The sequence below is a fragment of the Pleurodeles waltl genome, chromosome 10, assembly GCF_031143425.1.
Source record: "Pleurodeles waltl isolate 20211129_DDA chromosome 10, aPleWal1.hap1.20221129, whole genome shotgun sequence".
Lineage (NCBI taxonomy): Eukaryota > Metazoa > Chordata > Amphibia > Caudata > Salamandridae > Pleurodeles > Pleurodeles waltl.
In genome coordinates, this window is record NC_090449.1 from 490190505 (window position 1) to 490207310 (window position 16806).

The window sequence follows — 16806 nt, forward strand, 5'->3', positions numbered from 1 at the left end:
AGAGATCTTTTCAGGCTCTGGCCTCCTCTTTGACGGTAGACAGTTTCCCTGGTCATTCTGGCCCCCCTCCAACCTCCTCTATTCCTTCCAGCACCCCACTCCCTTCACCTGTTCAAAGCACACATTCTGACACGAAGTCAAACACCTCAACACACAAGAAGCACACTTCTAAACACAAGCACTACACCTCCCACAACAAGCATTCACACAGCTAACATACACATGCACACACAGCAACATCCATTTCCCCCAGTATCCCCACCTCTTCCGCCTCCCTGTCTGTCCCCTCTACATGTACACCTCCAGGCACTGCACCTTCAGTCACTGTTGCTGAGCCTATTCCTGCACTCACCACAATAGCAGACATTCAGACATGCACTCCAGACACCACACCTGCATTCACCATAACTACTGTAGTTGACACATACAGCACACTCACCAGACTTGCAGACACCCACACAACATACATCCACACTGGCAGCCTGTCTTCTCCCACTGTGTCCACCCCCCTCCTCCAAAAACACAAAAACGCACCAAGACACCCACCCATCACACATCCACCACACCTCAGCATACTGTCCAGTCACCTGCACCGACAACACGCACCCCTACACCACTTACTTCCACACCCTCTGCCTCCACTCCCACACCCTCCTCCAGGTCCAACCCAATTGCTCCAAATAACCTTTCCTCTCCTGTGCTGACTGACCTCTTCCATCCCACTGGCCCATCCCGTCTTGTCCTAAAACATGCGCACCTACTTGCCCTTTCCACTCCTTCCATTTCACAGCTCGCCCCTGTCTGCCCTTCACATTCCCAAGCCCCTACCCCAGAGAGGAAGAAGCCCCATGCAGAGCCAATTCCATCTGGCTCCCTCCGGGCAAAGCACACTCCCCCACCTTCCAAGGCCAAACCCAAACCCCCTTCACCTTCCGAACGCAAATCCAAGCCCCCCGTTGCAAATCCCCACCCCCACCACCCCATGCCCGTTCCCTGAGATGCCTGGATGCCCCATTGTTGCCCCATAAGGTGGAGTACCGTAGCACTTTTGGGAGTCAGGTTCAGGCCACTGTAGCCCAAAACATCTGGCACTATTGACTGGCCATTGGCCTTAATGTGAATCGTTTGCTCAGTGAGGTGCATTAAAAGTTTGTGTGGCCTGTGTTTTGGCGGCACACTCTTGAACCCTGGTCTCTCATTTCATTGTTTGTAGGTGTGGGGCATTTGTAGGTACTATGGTCAGGTTGGCTTTGCCTTGTGCCGGGTAAGTACCTCTTGCTGTAGGATTTATGGGTTGTGCTGTTGTGAAGGGTTGTGGAAGTGTTGCAGGGTGGGTGGAGTGGGTGGGTATGTAACTGTGCCCTTTCCTCCCTTGTTTCGTAGGTTGCGGTACTTACCGTTGTCGTCTTCGTCGGTGGTCTCGGTCGTGGAGATCTATGGCAAGGAGCAGCGCTGGCATGATCTGCAGCTCTCTATCCATGTCTGCTTCGGCGTGTTGTGTGAGCCTCCGGTGGGTGTTTCATTATATTGGGTTCGTTTCCGCCTGGCTTTGAGTGGCTGTGGTTCCCATTATTTGATGGGCGGGGTAGGTCTTTCCGTCGGCCTGTGGGCGGACTATGCCATCATTGTCGGCACTCCTCTACTGGCGGTGGGTGGTTTTCAGGATGCCTGTGTTTCACTTGGTTCATTATTTGGCGGTCCGGACCGCTCCTCTGTTGGCGGTTTTTGCCGCCGGCGTAGCGGTGTTTACCGCCGTGTTCATAATGAGAGCCACAGCCTCTTTGAAGGCGATTATTAACCACAATCACACAAACTAGAGACCGCTACAATGAGTCTCACCTTGAAATTAACAAAAAATCTTCCGAAGACCACTGAGATGTAAAAAGTGAGAAATATGAATTTCTTTTAATGTTTTTAGAGCACACACCTATCTAAAGGGGAAGTGCAGGTTGCCACAATAAAAATAAGGCACAGTTATCGCATAACAAAACAATGGAGAAAAGAAGGAATAAAAATACAATACTAAAATAAAAAATAGAAGGAAAAGAACCACCCAAGAAGCCAAGGAAAAAGAAGTGCTAACTAGACTGGAGCAGGATGCCGACGCACAGAAAAGCCCTGACTAGAGAGTGGCAGTAAATCTATGGTCAGAGCAAGGGGGAAGTACTCCTAGACTTCCTCTGTAAACAATTGACTCAGCAATTAAGATATACAATATAAGAGCGTCAATAATGTTTTTATTACTTTTGTTACTTCATTGCATTTTTATCACAAGAACGGATTGTACTTGTATTGACAGGTGCTCCTAATTAGAAAAAAAACAGTGAAAGTGCATATTGTGAAGGGAAGTGAAGGGGATATCTACAATATGTACAGAAAGTGGTTTAAGAACAATAAGGACTTCCAACGGCTCCGTCTATCCAGGAGGCCCTGAAATCACATAGAATTTCTTTACAGTATTAATCCACATTCAAAATCATGTAGACGTTTTGACCCCAAATGTTGATGTAAATCAACAGTGGGTCATCATCAGGACTGGGAATAGAGTCTGGTCGGTAGCACCTAGGAAATCCAGTGAAGGATTGATATCTTCCAGTCAAGGGCATCTTCAAGCTCAATAGCTCGTCTAGGGGTATCACTCCAAATGTAGTAATGTTCCATGTAAGTAGTCCAGGGAAGTACATTCCCATTCAGCCATTCAAAAAATGTGGGCTGGAGCTCATGATATTAGTGAATATTGCTTCTAAGAGGCTTAGTCACAAAATATCCCCGGTCCCATGAGTTAACGTGCGCCGTTACACGGAGGATTCCGGCCATACGAGTGAACTTCTAGAAGCAATATTCACTAATATCATAGAGTGTACTGCAGTGTGAAGTACGATGTATTACTTCCAGTTGTAGGTACGTTTTCAGACACTCTCATGTTCAGTTGCTTGTAATCCATTTAGGACACTACTGTATAGTCAAACATTTTGATGAGAGCCAGAAGCAGTTGAATATTCTTATATTAAATATAGCTGGGGATACAAATGACTCCCCTAAGGCATTCTGCACAAAATTTCTACAACATCGAGTAGTATGATGTTAACATCATTGTGCAAGTTTGATTCTCCAAGAATAAAATACAACAGCTTAGTGTGGTCTCCTTTATACCTAGGCTCCTGAGGCGTTCAATCATGAAGTTATATTCCACAGTGTCAAAAGGATCAGTGCAACACTACTGCCCCTGTAGACAGTTGGGCGCAGCTCATCCATTGACAGAACCATAGCAGATTCCCATCCTCTGATAGTCTTGAGACCTATTTGCCATTCATTTAGACACCCACATTTGTCTAGCCGCTTTACCAACTATTTGCATACTTTTCTTTCTGTGATTTCCTCAAAGCTGTTAACAAGGTGATGGGTCTATAGTTCTCCCTCTTAGAACTATTTTAGGTACATTTCTTTAAAATAGGCCTTACCACCTCCCACCCCTTCAGTCCAGTGGAAGTGTACCTGTGCTTCAAGACATGCTAACCATCTTTCTCACATAAGGAGCAAAGGGAGGAAAGGCTGATGCTCATTAATGTAAAAGGCAAATAGGAACTGAGTCATCTGGGGACCCTGAACTCGTTTACAACAGGATTCCCTTTCTCCACTCTTCAATTGCCTCTTGGGAAGAGGTTAAGTTAAAAAATAATCTTTACTACCTGATCCACGGTGACAGAAGTGCCTAAAGCCTCCTTTGCTGATCTGATGTTTTCATAAATCTTCTGAATCTTTACAGAGAAGTATGCTTCCTGTTCATTAAAGAACTCCTGGGAAGGTCTTAATGTACGCAAGATGCAATCAGTGTGCGCAAAATACTTTTCTATTCTAAACAATTCCCTAGCTGTATGCCTGTAATTTAAAATAGCAGAAGACAAATAATTTTATTTTGTGTTCATTATATTCCTTTTATAAGATATTAAATATTATTTAAAGAGGGCTAGATTATTGCCATGCTAGCTAGCTCTATATTTTCTCTTTGGTTTCTTTAATGGGAGTTTCTCTTTTAACATCTCAAAGCAGACTTTGATGCATTTGTTTGACCATCTATGAATAAATGTCTTCATGTAACATGTACCCAACTTATCTTTGAGATTTTTCCCCAACCAAGTCATGAATCCATATTCCACCTCTCTCCTTACAGACAGTTTAAGAATTACCTGTTGGTGGATGGTTTGAAACTACCTAAAAGTCAATCTATACAAAATGAGGCTTCTCCTGACCTCCCATAAAATTAATGTGTGTGGATACACATTAATTCTAATCTCGGACTCTTGGCCCAAATGGTCAGAATTTTGAATTAATGATTCTACCATTTGAAAATATTGCAGCAAATACTTCCATTTCTTGAGCATCATAATGCTACTATTTATAAGATTATGGTAGCACCATCCACCTGGCAGTTCCTAAAGAAGGTCTAGCTTGGCTACAAAGGGTTCAGAACTCAATGTGTGTCTTATCTGAGGTCTGAAATATCTGATCCAGTATCAGGAGCCAGGAAAACCCTGTACTAGATTTCAGTTCATACCAGAAGTATTTTCAGGGATATGAAAATCTATTCTCAAATACCAAAGTTTATGTCTAAAAGATTTTGTTTGCACCAGTCCTCGAAGAGTCTGAGATTCAACCAGCAATATTGTTGACATGTTCCCAAACCATGTACCAACCAGTTACGGATATAGGTCTCTCCCTGTGGCTGAAGCAAAAAACTAAAATAACTAAAAACACTTTGCCTACAAGCTCTTCACAGTCAACCCTCCATTACCCATTTTAGAAAGGATTCAAAAGTTTTGATTGCCATGCATTAGAAATATACTTGATTTGCCGGCAGCTCATTTACTGTTTCTAAATGCTGCATATGATTTTCCTGGAGAAATATCACAGGGCATACCAGAAAAAGAAGAAGAAGCTTGGGGAATGGGGCAGCCCAAAGCAACACACCAGCTCCCAAAGTATCACTTATTGGGAACAGTATAAATTTGTTAGTCGGTACTCCAGATATACCTAAGTAAACTCATACAAAAAAGATAAAATCTATATTCTTTTGACATGTCTTCTATTTTAAGCTAGAAAGAAGTGCAAATTGTGCAGTGAAATATGATCATACAATCCAATAGTAACAGCAATCCACCAGGAAAATCTAAACATGTTTTAAAAAGTGAACTTGATTGAGAAAAGAGGTCAACGTTTCGACCCTATGTGGAATGAATCCCAGGGTCTCATCAGTACAAAAACTGTCTAACACCAGCAACAAAAAATTGTCTACCTCCTCCACAGTGTCAAATGTATGGAGAAAGGCCCAATAGGCCACCTACCAAACTTCGTTTTGTTCTCATCTAGAATATTTTAATAATGAAATCTAATCTTGAGTGGCTATACTGTGGCATAGAATAATTGAAGACTGCTGGGCAGCACACCGGCCAGGCAATTTAAGCATATAAAGATTTATAAATTTCTATAATGAGTATACATATTATACTGGGGTCCAAAATAATGAATTGATACCTTTTATTAAGTTATTCCTATGGAGCATCTCATTTTTTCAGCATTGCTTGACATGACTGTGACTTCCACGTCTGAAGCTTAACACTTTTGTATACAAGTTAAGTTGCAGTAGAGGTGAGTGCTGGGCTTTTACCATCCAGTAAAAGGCCAGAGCACTCCATTGTCACCAATGGAGCACCCAACATTCAAATGTTCTGATACTTTTTAAAATCCTGCACGTTTCCTTGGGATAGCCACTATCTAAATTTGAACATCTAATTTTGAACAGACAAAAGCGGTTTACAGATAAACGGCACAGTTCCTAACAATAGATGCGATTCAGGGAGCAGGCCTTAGCTACATAGTACTGTTCTACAGTCTGAAAGCTAGATGGTCCACCTTAAAAGACAGCACTGCTTAGCAGGAGAACTGGAATGTTACAGACAGTGGTTAGGAGTGGAATTAGTGTCAAAGAAGTGTTCACATATAAAAAAAAAAAAAGTTGATATCTCAGGGGTAAAAAAAAGTAAAACAATAAAATAAAAAAAGGAAGGACTAACCAAGAAATATCTTTAAAAGAGACTAAATGGGATGCATGTTTTAAAATGTCCAGTTTTTATATTGATGTGGACATCACTCAGAAAAGTCATGCCTCTCACCTGTTTGGAAGATCTGCATACATGTCAATGCTCTTTGCTGGCCTCTTCCAACATATGGTTCTGCCCCCTTATCAATCTTTAGTAAAATGTCTGGTTTGTGAACTTGCCATCCTGTTCAATGCAAAATGAAAGTGAGGCAGTTAGATAAAGCTTTAGAAGCAGACATAAATCCAACGTGACATCAACTAACCTAAGAAAGCTGTAGACTCTGAGAACCTATCAGAAAATAGTTCAATGAGAAATCAATTGACACCTGGTGATTTTTCACTAGGATGTCATTGGACCATGGGGCAATATCAGGACAAAATAAACTGGGAAGACTATTTCAGGTGAAGACTCACTGGGCTGTCTGTGGGCACATTATACGCCCTATTATAATAAAGCCCATTAAGTAGTCTGGGGACTCCTTGCTCACCTGTAAGGAGGAGTTTCACTGGGAAGTTGGTTAACCTCTTACATGCAACACAGAGAGTTTCTAGTCCCCACCTCTCTCCATCCCTCTATCTCTAGCCTTCAGCTTCTCCATTTACTCTACTCTCTGTATTACACAATCTCTTTCTAAATCAAGTTCCTAAGCTTGGCCTCGCCGACTCATGATTCTCTAGCTGCCCTCTTCATGTATTTCCCCATTTCTAAAACTAACAGTAATTGTATTGCTTAACTATGGTATTGTCACTATATATCATGTAAAGAAATGAAGACTGTCATCAGCAAAAGGCGTTTGGTAACAGTTTCATGCTTATAGAGGTAAACTAACTGTAAACACTTTTACCATTTTTGGAGTGAAAACCTAAATCAAACATAATCACGCACTGTCTCATGTCTGAATTACCCAAGGTTTACTACATGCTGGTAAATGAGTGCCAAATACTACGGGGGACCACATCATGGATTCACTATGCGACACACAACTCTGTGCTTCAATTATACTACTCTTTTTCAAAACTGCAACTGCCAAACAAGGCTACAGATAACTCGAGAGAAAATAGATTTAAAAATAAAAGAACATTTACATCAGCCCTTTAGCTTGGGGATTGTCAGTGCTAGTCCAATTGTTCATAAGGATTAACTCACATTCTCCATGGCCATTCTAGTTACAGGTTTCTTAAATGTGTTTGCATTTTTTACAGCACTACTCTACCAGAAAAGGTGTCAGCGCGTTGTGCATAGTAACAACTGAGATGCAAAGCATCCCTTAAAGAGAACTGTGAAAAATGCAACAAACGATAGTCATCATCGTCCTCAAACAAGGATTAGCCTTTAGAGCATGTGTCGAGGATCCCAAGGGGTAAATCTGATCAAGCAAATGTGGTACAGCAAAGACTAAAATTGAGGGATAAGAGATAGGCTCACAGTAATTAGGTGACAGGGAAGTAGAGGCAAGCATAAGGATGGAAGTGAAATGGTGTAACATGCGAGGCAGCTACAAAAATGCCGAACAGCAGGAAAGAGCTGTCAAAAAAAGAGTTAGAGTAAAAGTATGAAAGAGAAGCAGAGAAAGGTAGACTAGAAGGGGGAGAAGTATGAGAAAACTAAAATAGGTAGAGATGAGGAGTGAACCAAAACACGGCCCTACAATACACACAGAAAAAGCACTTGGAAATGTATAATGTAAATCAAAAGATGGGGCAATGAAACAAGCTGAGGTAAATGTTGAGGTGGCATGTTTGTAACGTTCTGCAGAATTGGAGAAAAATCTACAAACAGTGTACATGAACTGGGAGAAGTTTACAAAGGAGGGAGGGGTGCTCCACAGAATAACAGAGCAGTAGCTTGACGCTACATGTATGTTTTGTTGCAAGTCATAAAATAATCAGGTTTTTTCAGATTTGTGCTGCTGCTTGTAGGTATCCTTAATTTACAGCTGGAGAAATTTGATCAAATGTTCTAGTTCTGACACTCAAACCAGATGTTGAATGTAGAACAGCTTTAACTGGAGCAAGACCAATCTAAGATTGCCTGTTAGGATGCAATTCTCATAGTCGGGTTGGGATTGTACATACCATGGGTTGCACTACAAAATGAAAGGACTTTGGTTAGCAAAAGGTTTTAGGTTTTCTCAAGGAGCGAACAGTGCCTCTCCTGTTTTTAGGTCGAAGCCTACCAGACAATTCAGCTGTATGGTTTGCTTTATGACTTTTTGTGGGCATTCTGAAAGCTCCCCTCGGAATGCATTTTGCCCATTGCTGACTGTTGGCTTTGTAGTCAATAACTTACATTTTCTGGCTTTCTAGTTCCTGGCTTTATTTGTTTTAGGCTGTTCAGCTTCAGTTTGTCCCTCCCATTGCACAAATCTAGTTCACTGTATTCTTCCACAAACGTGCTTTCTGTAAACAGGCCTTTACATCTTGTTCTTATCTTTTCACATTTGCTGTGCACTCAAAGACAGGAGTCAAATGTCAGCAAGCTCTGTCTTCTGAGGGAGCCTCTGTTTACTTTTCTTTCTCTGACTTCAAAGTTGGAGAAGTTATGTGACAATCTTGCTGATTAGCTATGTGAGAGAAGAGGGTGTTGGATTTTTTTTTCTAGTACACAACAAAAAAAATGAAATGTGTTGCTATTACAGAATATATCAGAATGAGTACAAATGAAGCACTTTTTTTTTTATAATTCTGAAGGGTTGACAAATGTTTGAATGCAACTGAAACACATCAATAGACTAGGTGATGACATTTGTACACATTATCGTTTGTGCACAGTAAAACCACATTTTGTGCAAATGTAATGGTCATTTCAATTGAAAATGTGTTGTCTGTAATAGCAGTTCACTACCATCCCATCCATGCTCCACACTACTCCGTTTTATGCCACTCCACTCCATTCTATGACACTCCACAATGTGCCACTCCACTCAACGTCACTCACTCCACAACCTAATACAACAATACACCACTTCACTCTATGCCCCTCCCCATCACACCGCTTACCCTACTTCACTCCAGTTTACCCAACTACACTCCAATCTATTCCACTCCACTCCAATCTACCTCACTCCACCAAACCTACCCCATTCCACTTTTCTACACTCAACTCCATTCCAATCTACCCCACTACAATCCAGTCTACCCAATTCAATCTAACTCAGTATACCCACTCCACTATGATCCAATCTACCCCACTCCAATCTTCCACTGAATCCTCTACATTCTACTCCACTCCACCCCAATCTACCCACTTCAATCGACTCCACTTCACTCTAATCTATCCCACTCTACTCAATATAACCCAATCAACCCCATCCCACTCTAATCTATCCCACTCAACTCAAACCTACCCACATTGCTTTAATCTACCAGTCTACCCTGCTCAATCTGCCCCAGTTCACACACTACAGTTTACCGCAATACAACCCACCCCACTCCAATCTATGTGACTGCACGCTAATCTCCCTCACTCCAACCTACCCATATCTACTACACTCAAATTTACCCCATTCCAATCTGCTCCACTTCAATCCACTCCAATCTACCCCAGTTCACTCCACTATGATCCAATTTACCCCACTTCACTCCAATCTATCCCACTCCACCCAAATCTACTCCACTTTGCTCAATCTAACCCAATCAACTCTACCCTACTCCAGTCTACCCCACTCCACCCCAATCTACCCCATTCCACTAAAATTTACGCCACTCTGCTTTAATCTACCACAGTCTACCTACTCCACTCCAATCTAGGTGACTCCATGATTATCTACCCCAGTCCAACTTACCGCTATCTACTCCACTCTAGTCTACCCAATTCCACCACAAATCTACCCCACTCCACTTCACTCCAACCTACCCCACTGCAATCTAACCCAATCCACCCCACTCGTTTACCCCACTCCAACCCAATCTACATCTCCCAAATTTATCCCACTCCAATCTACTCATTATCTAATCCACTCCAATCTAGTCTACTCCACTCCAGTCTACCCCATTCCAGTCACATCTACACCATTCTACCTTACTCCACTCCAGTGCACTTCACTCGACTCAGTCTAACTCAATCAAGCTCACCCCATTCCAACCTATACCCACTGCACCCCAATCTATCCCACACCACTCAAATCTACCCCACTCTGCTCTAATCTACCCCAGTCTACTCAAATCCACCCCAATTCAACCTACCCCACTCCAATCTATGTAACTCCACTCTAATCTACCTCACTCAAACCTATCCCTATCTACTTCACTCCAGTCAACCCCACTCCAAATTACCCCACTCCAACCCACTTCTTTCTACCCCACTCCACTACAATCTACCCTACTCCAATTTACATTGCCCCAATGTATCCCACTCCACTCTACCCCTATCTACTCCACTTGAATCTAGCCCAATCTACCCCACTCCACTTCGCAACAATCCACTCCCCTCAAATCTACTCCACTCTGCCAAATCTACCCCTCTCCACTTCACTAGACTCTATTCCACTCCAATCTACCTGATGCCACCAACTCTACCCCACTCCAGTCCATCCTACTCCAGTCTACCCCTCCCCAATCCAATCTACCCACTTCAACCTCCCCCACTACACTCCAATCTTTCCCAGTCTAATCTACCCTATTCCAATCTACCCCACTCCAATCTAACCTAATCCACTCCGCTACAATCCAATCTTCCACACTCCACTAAAGTACAGTCTACCCCACTCCACCCCAATCCACCTGACTCCACTCAATCCAACCCAATAAACCCACTTCACGCCAGTCTACCTCACTCCACTCAATCTAACCCAATCAACCCCACCCCTCTCCAATCTCCCTGACTCCACTAACCTACCTCACTGCAACCTAGCCCCATCTTCTCCATTCTAATTTACCCCACTCCGCTTCAATCTACCCATTTCCACCACAACCTACCCCACTCCACTCACATCTGCCCCACTCCAATCCACCACACTCCACTCCCATCTAACCCACTCCATCCCACTTCAGTCTACCCCTCTCCAACCTATCCCTATCTACTACACTCCACCCCACCCCACCCCACCCCACTTCTGTCTACCCCACTCTACCCTACTTGAATCTACACCTCACCAATTTATCCCACTCCAACCTACCCCATCTACTCCACTTGAATCTACTACAATCTGCCCCACTCCACGTCTCTACAATCCACTACCCTGGAATTTACCCCACTCCTCCAAATCTACCCCACTCCACTCCAATCTACCCCACTCCACTCTACTTCACTCCAATCTACCGACACCACCAAATCTACCCCACTCCAATCTACCCCTCTCCAGTCTACCAACTCCAGCCTCCCTACTACACTCAAATCTACCCTACTCCAATCTACCCCACTCCAATATACCCCAATCTATTCCACTACAATCCAATCTAAAACACTCCACTACAATCTACCCCACTCCACCCCAATCAACCTGACTCTACTTAATCTAACGCTATAAACCACACTTAACGCCAATCTACCTCACTCCACTCAATCTAAGCCATTCCAATCTACCTGACTCCACTCTAATCTACCTCACTCCAACCTAGCCCTATCTTCTCCATTCCAATCTACCCCACTCCACTACAATCTACTGCACTCCACCCAGTCCACCCTGCGCCACTCTACCCAAATCCACCCCTCCACTCCAATCTAACCCACTCCAGTACACTCCACCCAGTCTACTCCAATCTACATCTCTCCAATTTATCCCACTCCAATCTACCCCATCAACTCCAATCTATTCCTTATCTAATCCACTCCAATCTAGTGTACTATACTCCAATCTACCCCTCTCCACCCAGTCTACCCACAACTGCCCCACTCCAATCCACCACACTCCACTCCACTCCCATCTAACCCACTCCATCCCACTAGTCTACCCCTCTCCAACCTGTACCTATCTACTACACTCCACCCCACTTCTATCTACCCCACTCTACCCCAATCTACACATTGCCAATTTATCCCACTCCAACCTACCCCTATCTACTCCACTTGAATCTACTCCAATCTACCCCACTCCACTTCGCTACAATCCACTACCCTAGAATCTACCCCACTCCACTCTACCACACTCCACTCTACTTCACTCCAATCTACCAACACCACCAAATCTACCCCACTCCAATCTACCCCTCCCCAGTCTACCAACTCCAGCCTCCCCACTACACTCAAATCTACCCTACTCCAAACTACCCCACTCCAATTTACCCCAATCTATTCCACCACAATCCAATCTAAAACACTCCACCCCATTCAACCTGACTCTACTTAATCAAACCCTATAAACCACACTTAACGCCAATCTACCTCACTCCACTCAGTCTAACCCAATCCAATCTACCTGACTCCACTCTAATCTACCTAACTCCAACCTAGCCCTATCTTCTCCATTCCAATCTACCCCACTCCACAACAATCTACTGCACTCTAACTAGTCCACCCTGCATCACTCTACCCAAATCCACTCCTCCACTCCAATCTAACCCACCCCACTCCAGTACACCTCACTCCACCCAGTCTAGTCTACTCCAATCTACATCTCCCCAATTTATCCCACTCCAATCTACCCCATCCACTTCAATCTATTTCTTATCTAATCCACTCCAATCTAGTGTACTATACTCCAACCTACCCCTCTCCACCCAGTCTACCCCACTCCACTCTACCCACATCTGCCCCACTCCAATCCAACACACTTCACTCCCATCTAACCCACTCCATCCCACTTCAGTCTATCCCTCTCCAACCTATCCCTATCTACTACACTCCACCCCACTTCTGTCTACCCCAATCTACCCTTTCTTGAATCTACACCTCGCCAATTTATCCCACTTCAACCTACCCCTATCTACTTCACTTGAATCTACTCCAATCTACACCACTCCATTTTGCTACAATCCACTACCCTGGAATCTACCTCACTCATCCAAATCTACCCCACTCCACTCCAATCTACCCCACTCCACTCTACTTCACTCCAATCTACCAACACCACCAAATCTACCCCACTCCAATCTACCCCTCCCCAGTCTACCCCCTCCAGCCGCCCCACTACACTCAAATCTACCCTACTCTAATCTACCCCACTCCAATGTACCCCAATCTACCCCACTACAATCCAATCTAAAACACTCCACTACAATCTACCCCACTCCACCCCAATTAAACTGACTCTACTTAATCTAACCCTATAAACCACACTTAACGCCAATCTACCTCACTCCACTCCACTCAATCTAACCCAATCCAATCTACCTGACCCCACTCTAATCTACCTCACTCCAACCCAGCCCATCTTCTCCATTCCAATCTACCCCACCCCACTCCAATCTACCCATCTCCACCACAATCAACTGCACTCCACCCAGTCCACCCTGCACCACTCTACCCAAATCCACCCTTCCACTCCAATCTAACCCACCCCACTCCAGTACACCCCACTCCACCCAGTCTAGTCTACTCCAATCTACATCTCCCCAATTTATCCCACTCCAATCTACCCCATCTACTCCAATCTATTCCTTATCTAATCCACTCCAATCCAGTGTACTATACTCCAATTTACCCCTCTCCACCCCAGTCTATCCCACTCAACTCACATCTACCCCATTCTACCCCACTCAATCTACTTCACTCCACTCAGTCTAACTCAACCAAGCCCACCCTATTTCAATCTACCCCCACTGCACCCCAGTATACCCAACCCCACTCTGCTTTAATCTACTCCAATCTACCTCAAATCCACCCCACTCCCATGTACCCCAGTCCAACCTACCCCACTCCAGTCTATGTAACTCCACTCTATTCTACCCCACTCTAACCTAGCCCTAGCTACTTCACTTCAGTCAACCCCTCTCCACTCCGATATATCCTACCCCACTCTACCCGACTCCAATCTACCACTTCCCTCCCCAAATTGCTCACTCCAGTCTACCTCACCACACTCCAATCTACCCCACTCACTCAAATTTACCCCAATCCACTCCACTACAATCCAATCTACCACACTACAATCTACCCCACTCCACCACAATCTACATCATTCTACTCAATGTAAACCAAGAAACACCACTCCTCGCCAATCTACCTCAACCTCACTCCACTCTAATCTACTCCACTACACTCAATCTAACCCAATCAACCCCACCCAACTACAATCTACGTGACCCCACTCTAATCTACCTCAGTCCAACCTATCCCTATCTACTTCACTCCAATCTACCCCACTCCACTCTTCCCGGCTTACCTCACTCCACTTCACTTCAATGTATCACACTCCAGTTTAACACACTCCATTCCAATCTAACCCACTCCATCCCACTTGTCTACTCCACTCTACCCTACTCAAATATACTCCTCCCAAATGTATCCCACTCCTATCTAACACACTCCACTGCTACAATCTATTCCACTCCAATCTACCCCTCCACCAAATCTACCCACTCCACTTCTCTACACTCTACTCCACTCCAATCTACCCACTCAGTTCCAGTCTACCCTACTCCAATCTACTCCACCCCCAATCTACCCATTACAATCTACCCCACTGCACTCCAATTTACCCCATTACAATCTAGTTCACTTCAGTGTACCCCAATCCTACCTATTCCACTCCAATCCACCTAACTCCACTCTATCCCACTCCACCCCAATCTACTCCACTCAATCTAAGTCAACACCACCCCAATCCACTCACACTTACCCCGCTCTGCTCTCATCTACCCCAGTCTACCCAATGCACCCCACTCCAATATACTTCAATCCAACTTACTCCACTCCAATCTACATGACTCCACTCTAGTCTACCCAATTCAACCACAATCTACCCCATTTCACTCCACCCAGTCTACCCCACTCCACTCTAACCACATCTACCCTACTCCACTTCAGTTCACTCCAATTTACCACACTCCACTCCAATCCACCACACTCCGCCCCCATCTAACCAACTCCACCCCACTTTAGTCTACCCCACATACCCCACTCCACTCAATCTAGCCTTCTCAAATCTACTCCTCATCAATTTATCCCACTACAATCTACCCCATCCACTCCACTCCAATCTACTCCTTATCTAATCCACTCCAACTTAATCTACTTCACTCCAATCTACCCCACTCTACCACTGTCTACCCCACTCCACTCATTTACCCCATTCTACCCCACTTCAATCAACCCACTCCACTCAATCTACCACTCCTATCTACCCCAGTCTGCCCCACTCCACTCCACTCAAATCTACCCTATTCTATGGCACTCCACGCTATCTCACACCACTCAATCGTACTCAATCAAGCACACAACACTCCAGTCTACCCCACTCCACTCAAATCTACCCCCACTCTGCTGTAATCTACCCCAAGACACCCCACTCCAATCTACCCCAATCCAACCTAGCCCACCTCAATATATGTAACTACACTCTAACCTATGCACTCCAACCTACCCCTATCTACTTCACTCCACTCCAATCCATCCCACTCCAATCTACCCCACCACCACAATCTACCACCACTCTAATCTACCACACTCCACTTCACCTAATCTAACAGCGCCACCCTACCACACTTCACTCTACCCAGCTCCACTTCACTCCATTCTACCAAATTCTACTCCAATCTACCCCACTTCCCTTCCCTACAATCCACTCCACTCCCCTCCAATCTACGCCACTCCATCAAATCTACCCCATTCCACTCCAATCTACCCCACTTCAATCCCACTCCAATGTACCCTAAGCCACTCCACTACAATCTACCACACTCCACTACAGTCTACCCCACTCCACCCAAATCTACTCCACTCAGTCTAACCCAATAAACCCAACTACACCCTTATCTATCCCACTCCACTCTGCTCTAATCTACTGCAGTCTACCCAAACCACCCCACTCCAATGTACCCCAATCCAACCTACGTTTCACCAATCTACCCCATTCCACTCTAATGTATCCCACTCCATTCCCCTCTCCAATCTACCCAACTCCTACACAATCTACCCCTACTCCGATCTATGCACTCCACTCCAATCTACTTCACTCCAATCCACCCAAACTACCCAACTCCAATCTATCTCACTATACTCCACCTCACTACAGTCTACCCCATTCCAGTCTACCCCACTCCAGTCTACCCCAATCTACCCTACTTTAATCTACTCCTCTCCAATTTATCCCACTCCAGTCTACCCAATCTCCTTCATTCCAATCTACTCCATGCCAATCTAATCTACTCCATTCCAATCTACCCCAATACACCCCAGTCTACCCCACTGCACTCAAATCAGCCCCACTGTCAACCACTCCACTCCACTCTACCCCACCCCACTCCAATCTAACCCAAAGAACCCCACCCCACTCCAATCTATCCCACTTCACCCATGTCTACTGCACTTTATTCAGATCTACCCCAGCCCACTCAAATGTACCCCAAACCAACCCAACCCACTCCAGTCTAAGTGACTCCACTCTAATCTACCCCACTCAAACCTACCCCTATCTAATACACTCCAGTCTATACCACTCCCCTCCAATTCACCCCACTCAACTCCAATCTACCCAACTCCACCCCAATCTACCCACCTCCAATCTACCCCACTCCATTCCATTCTACCACACTCCACCCCAATCTACCCAGCTCCAATTTATCCCACTCCAATGTACCGCTATCTACTACATTCAAATCTAGACCAATCT

The 16806-nt window shown here is 44.7% G+C and overlaps 1 protein-coding gene across 3 annotated transcripts in view; it reads right to left on the reverse strand.

Moving 5' to 3' along the window:
- The window catches only part of LOC138261645 (zinc finger protein 502-like), a 131365-nt gene that overhangs the window by 49505 nt on the left and 65054 nt on the right, over nt 1-16806 (reverse strand). For all 3 annotated transcript variants that reach the window (XM_069210807.1, XM_069210808.1, XM_069210809.1), the window contains one exon: nt 6171-6281. In XM_069210807.1, the coding sequence (XP_069066908.1) occupies nt 6171-6281 (111 nt within the window). The remainder of the gene's footprint in view (nt 1-6170; nt 6282-16806) is intronic.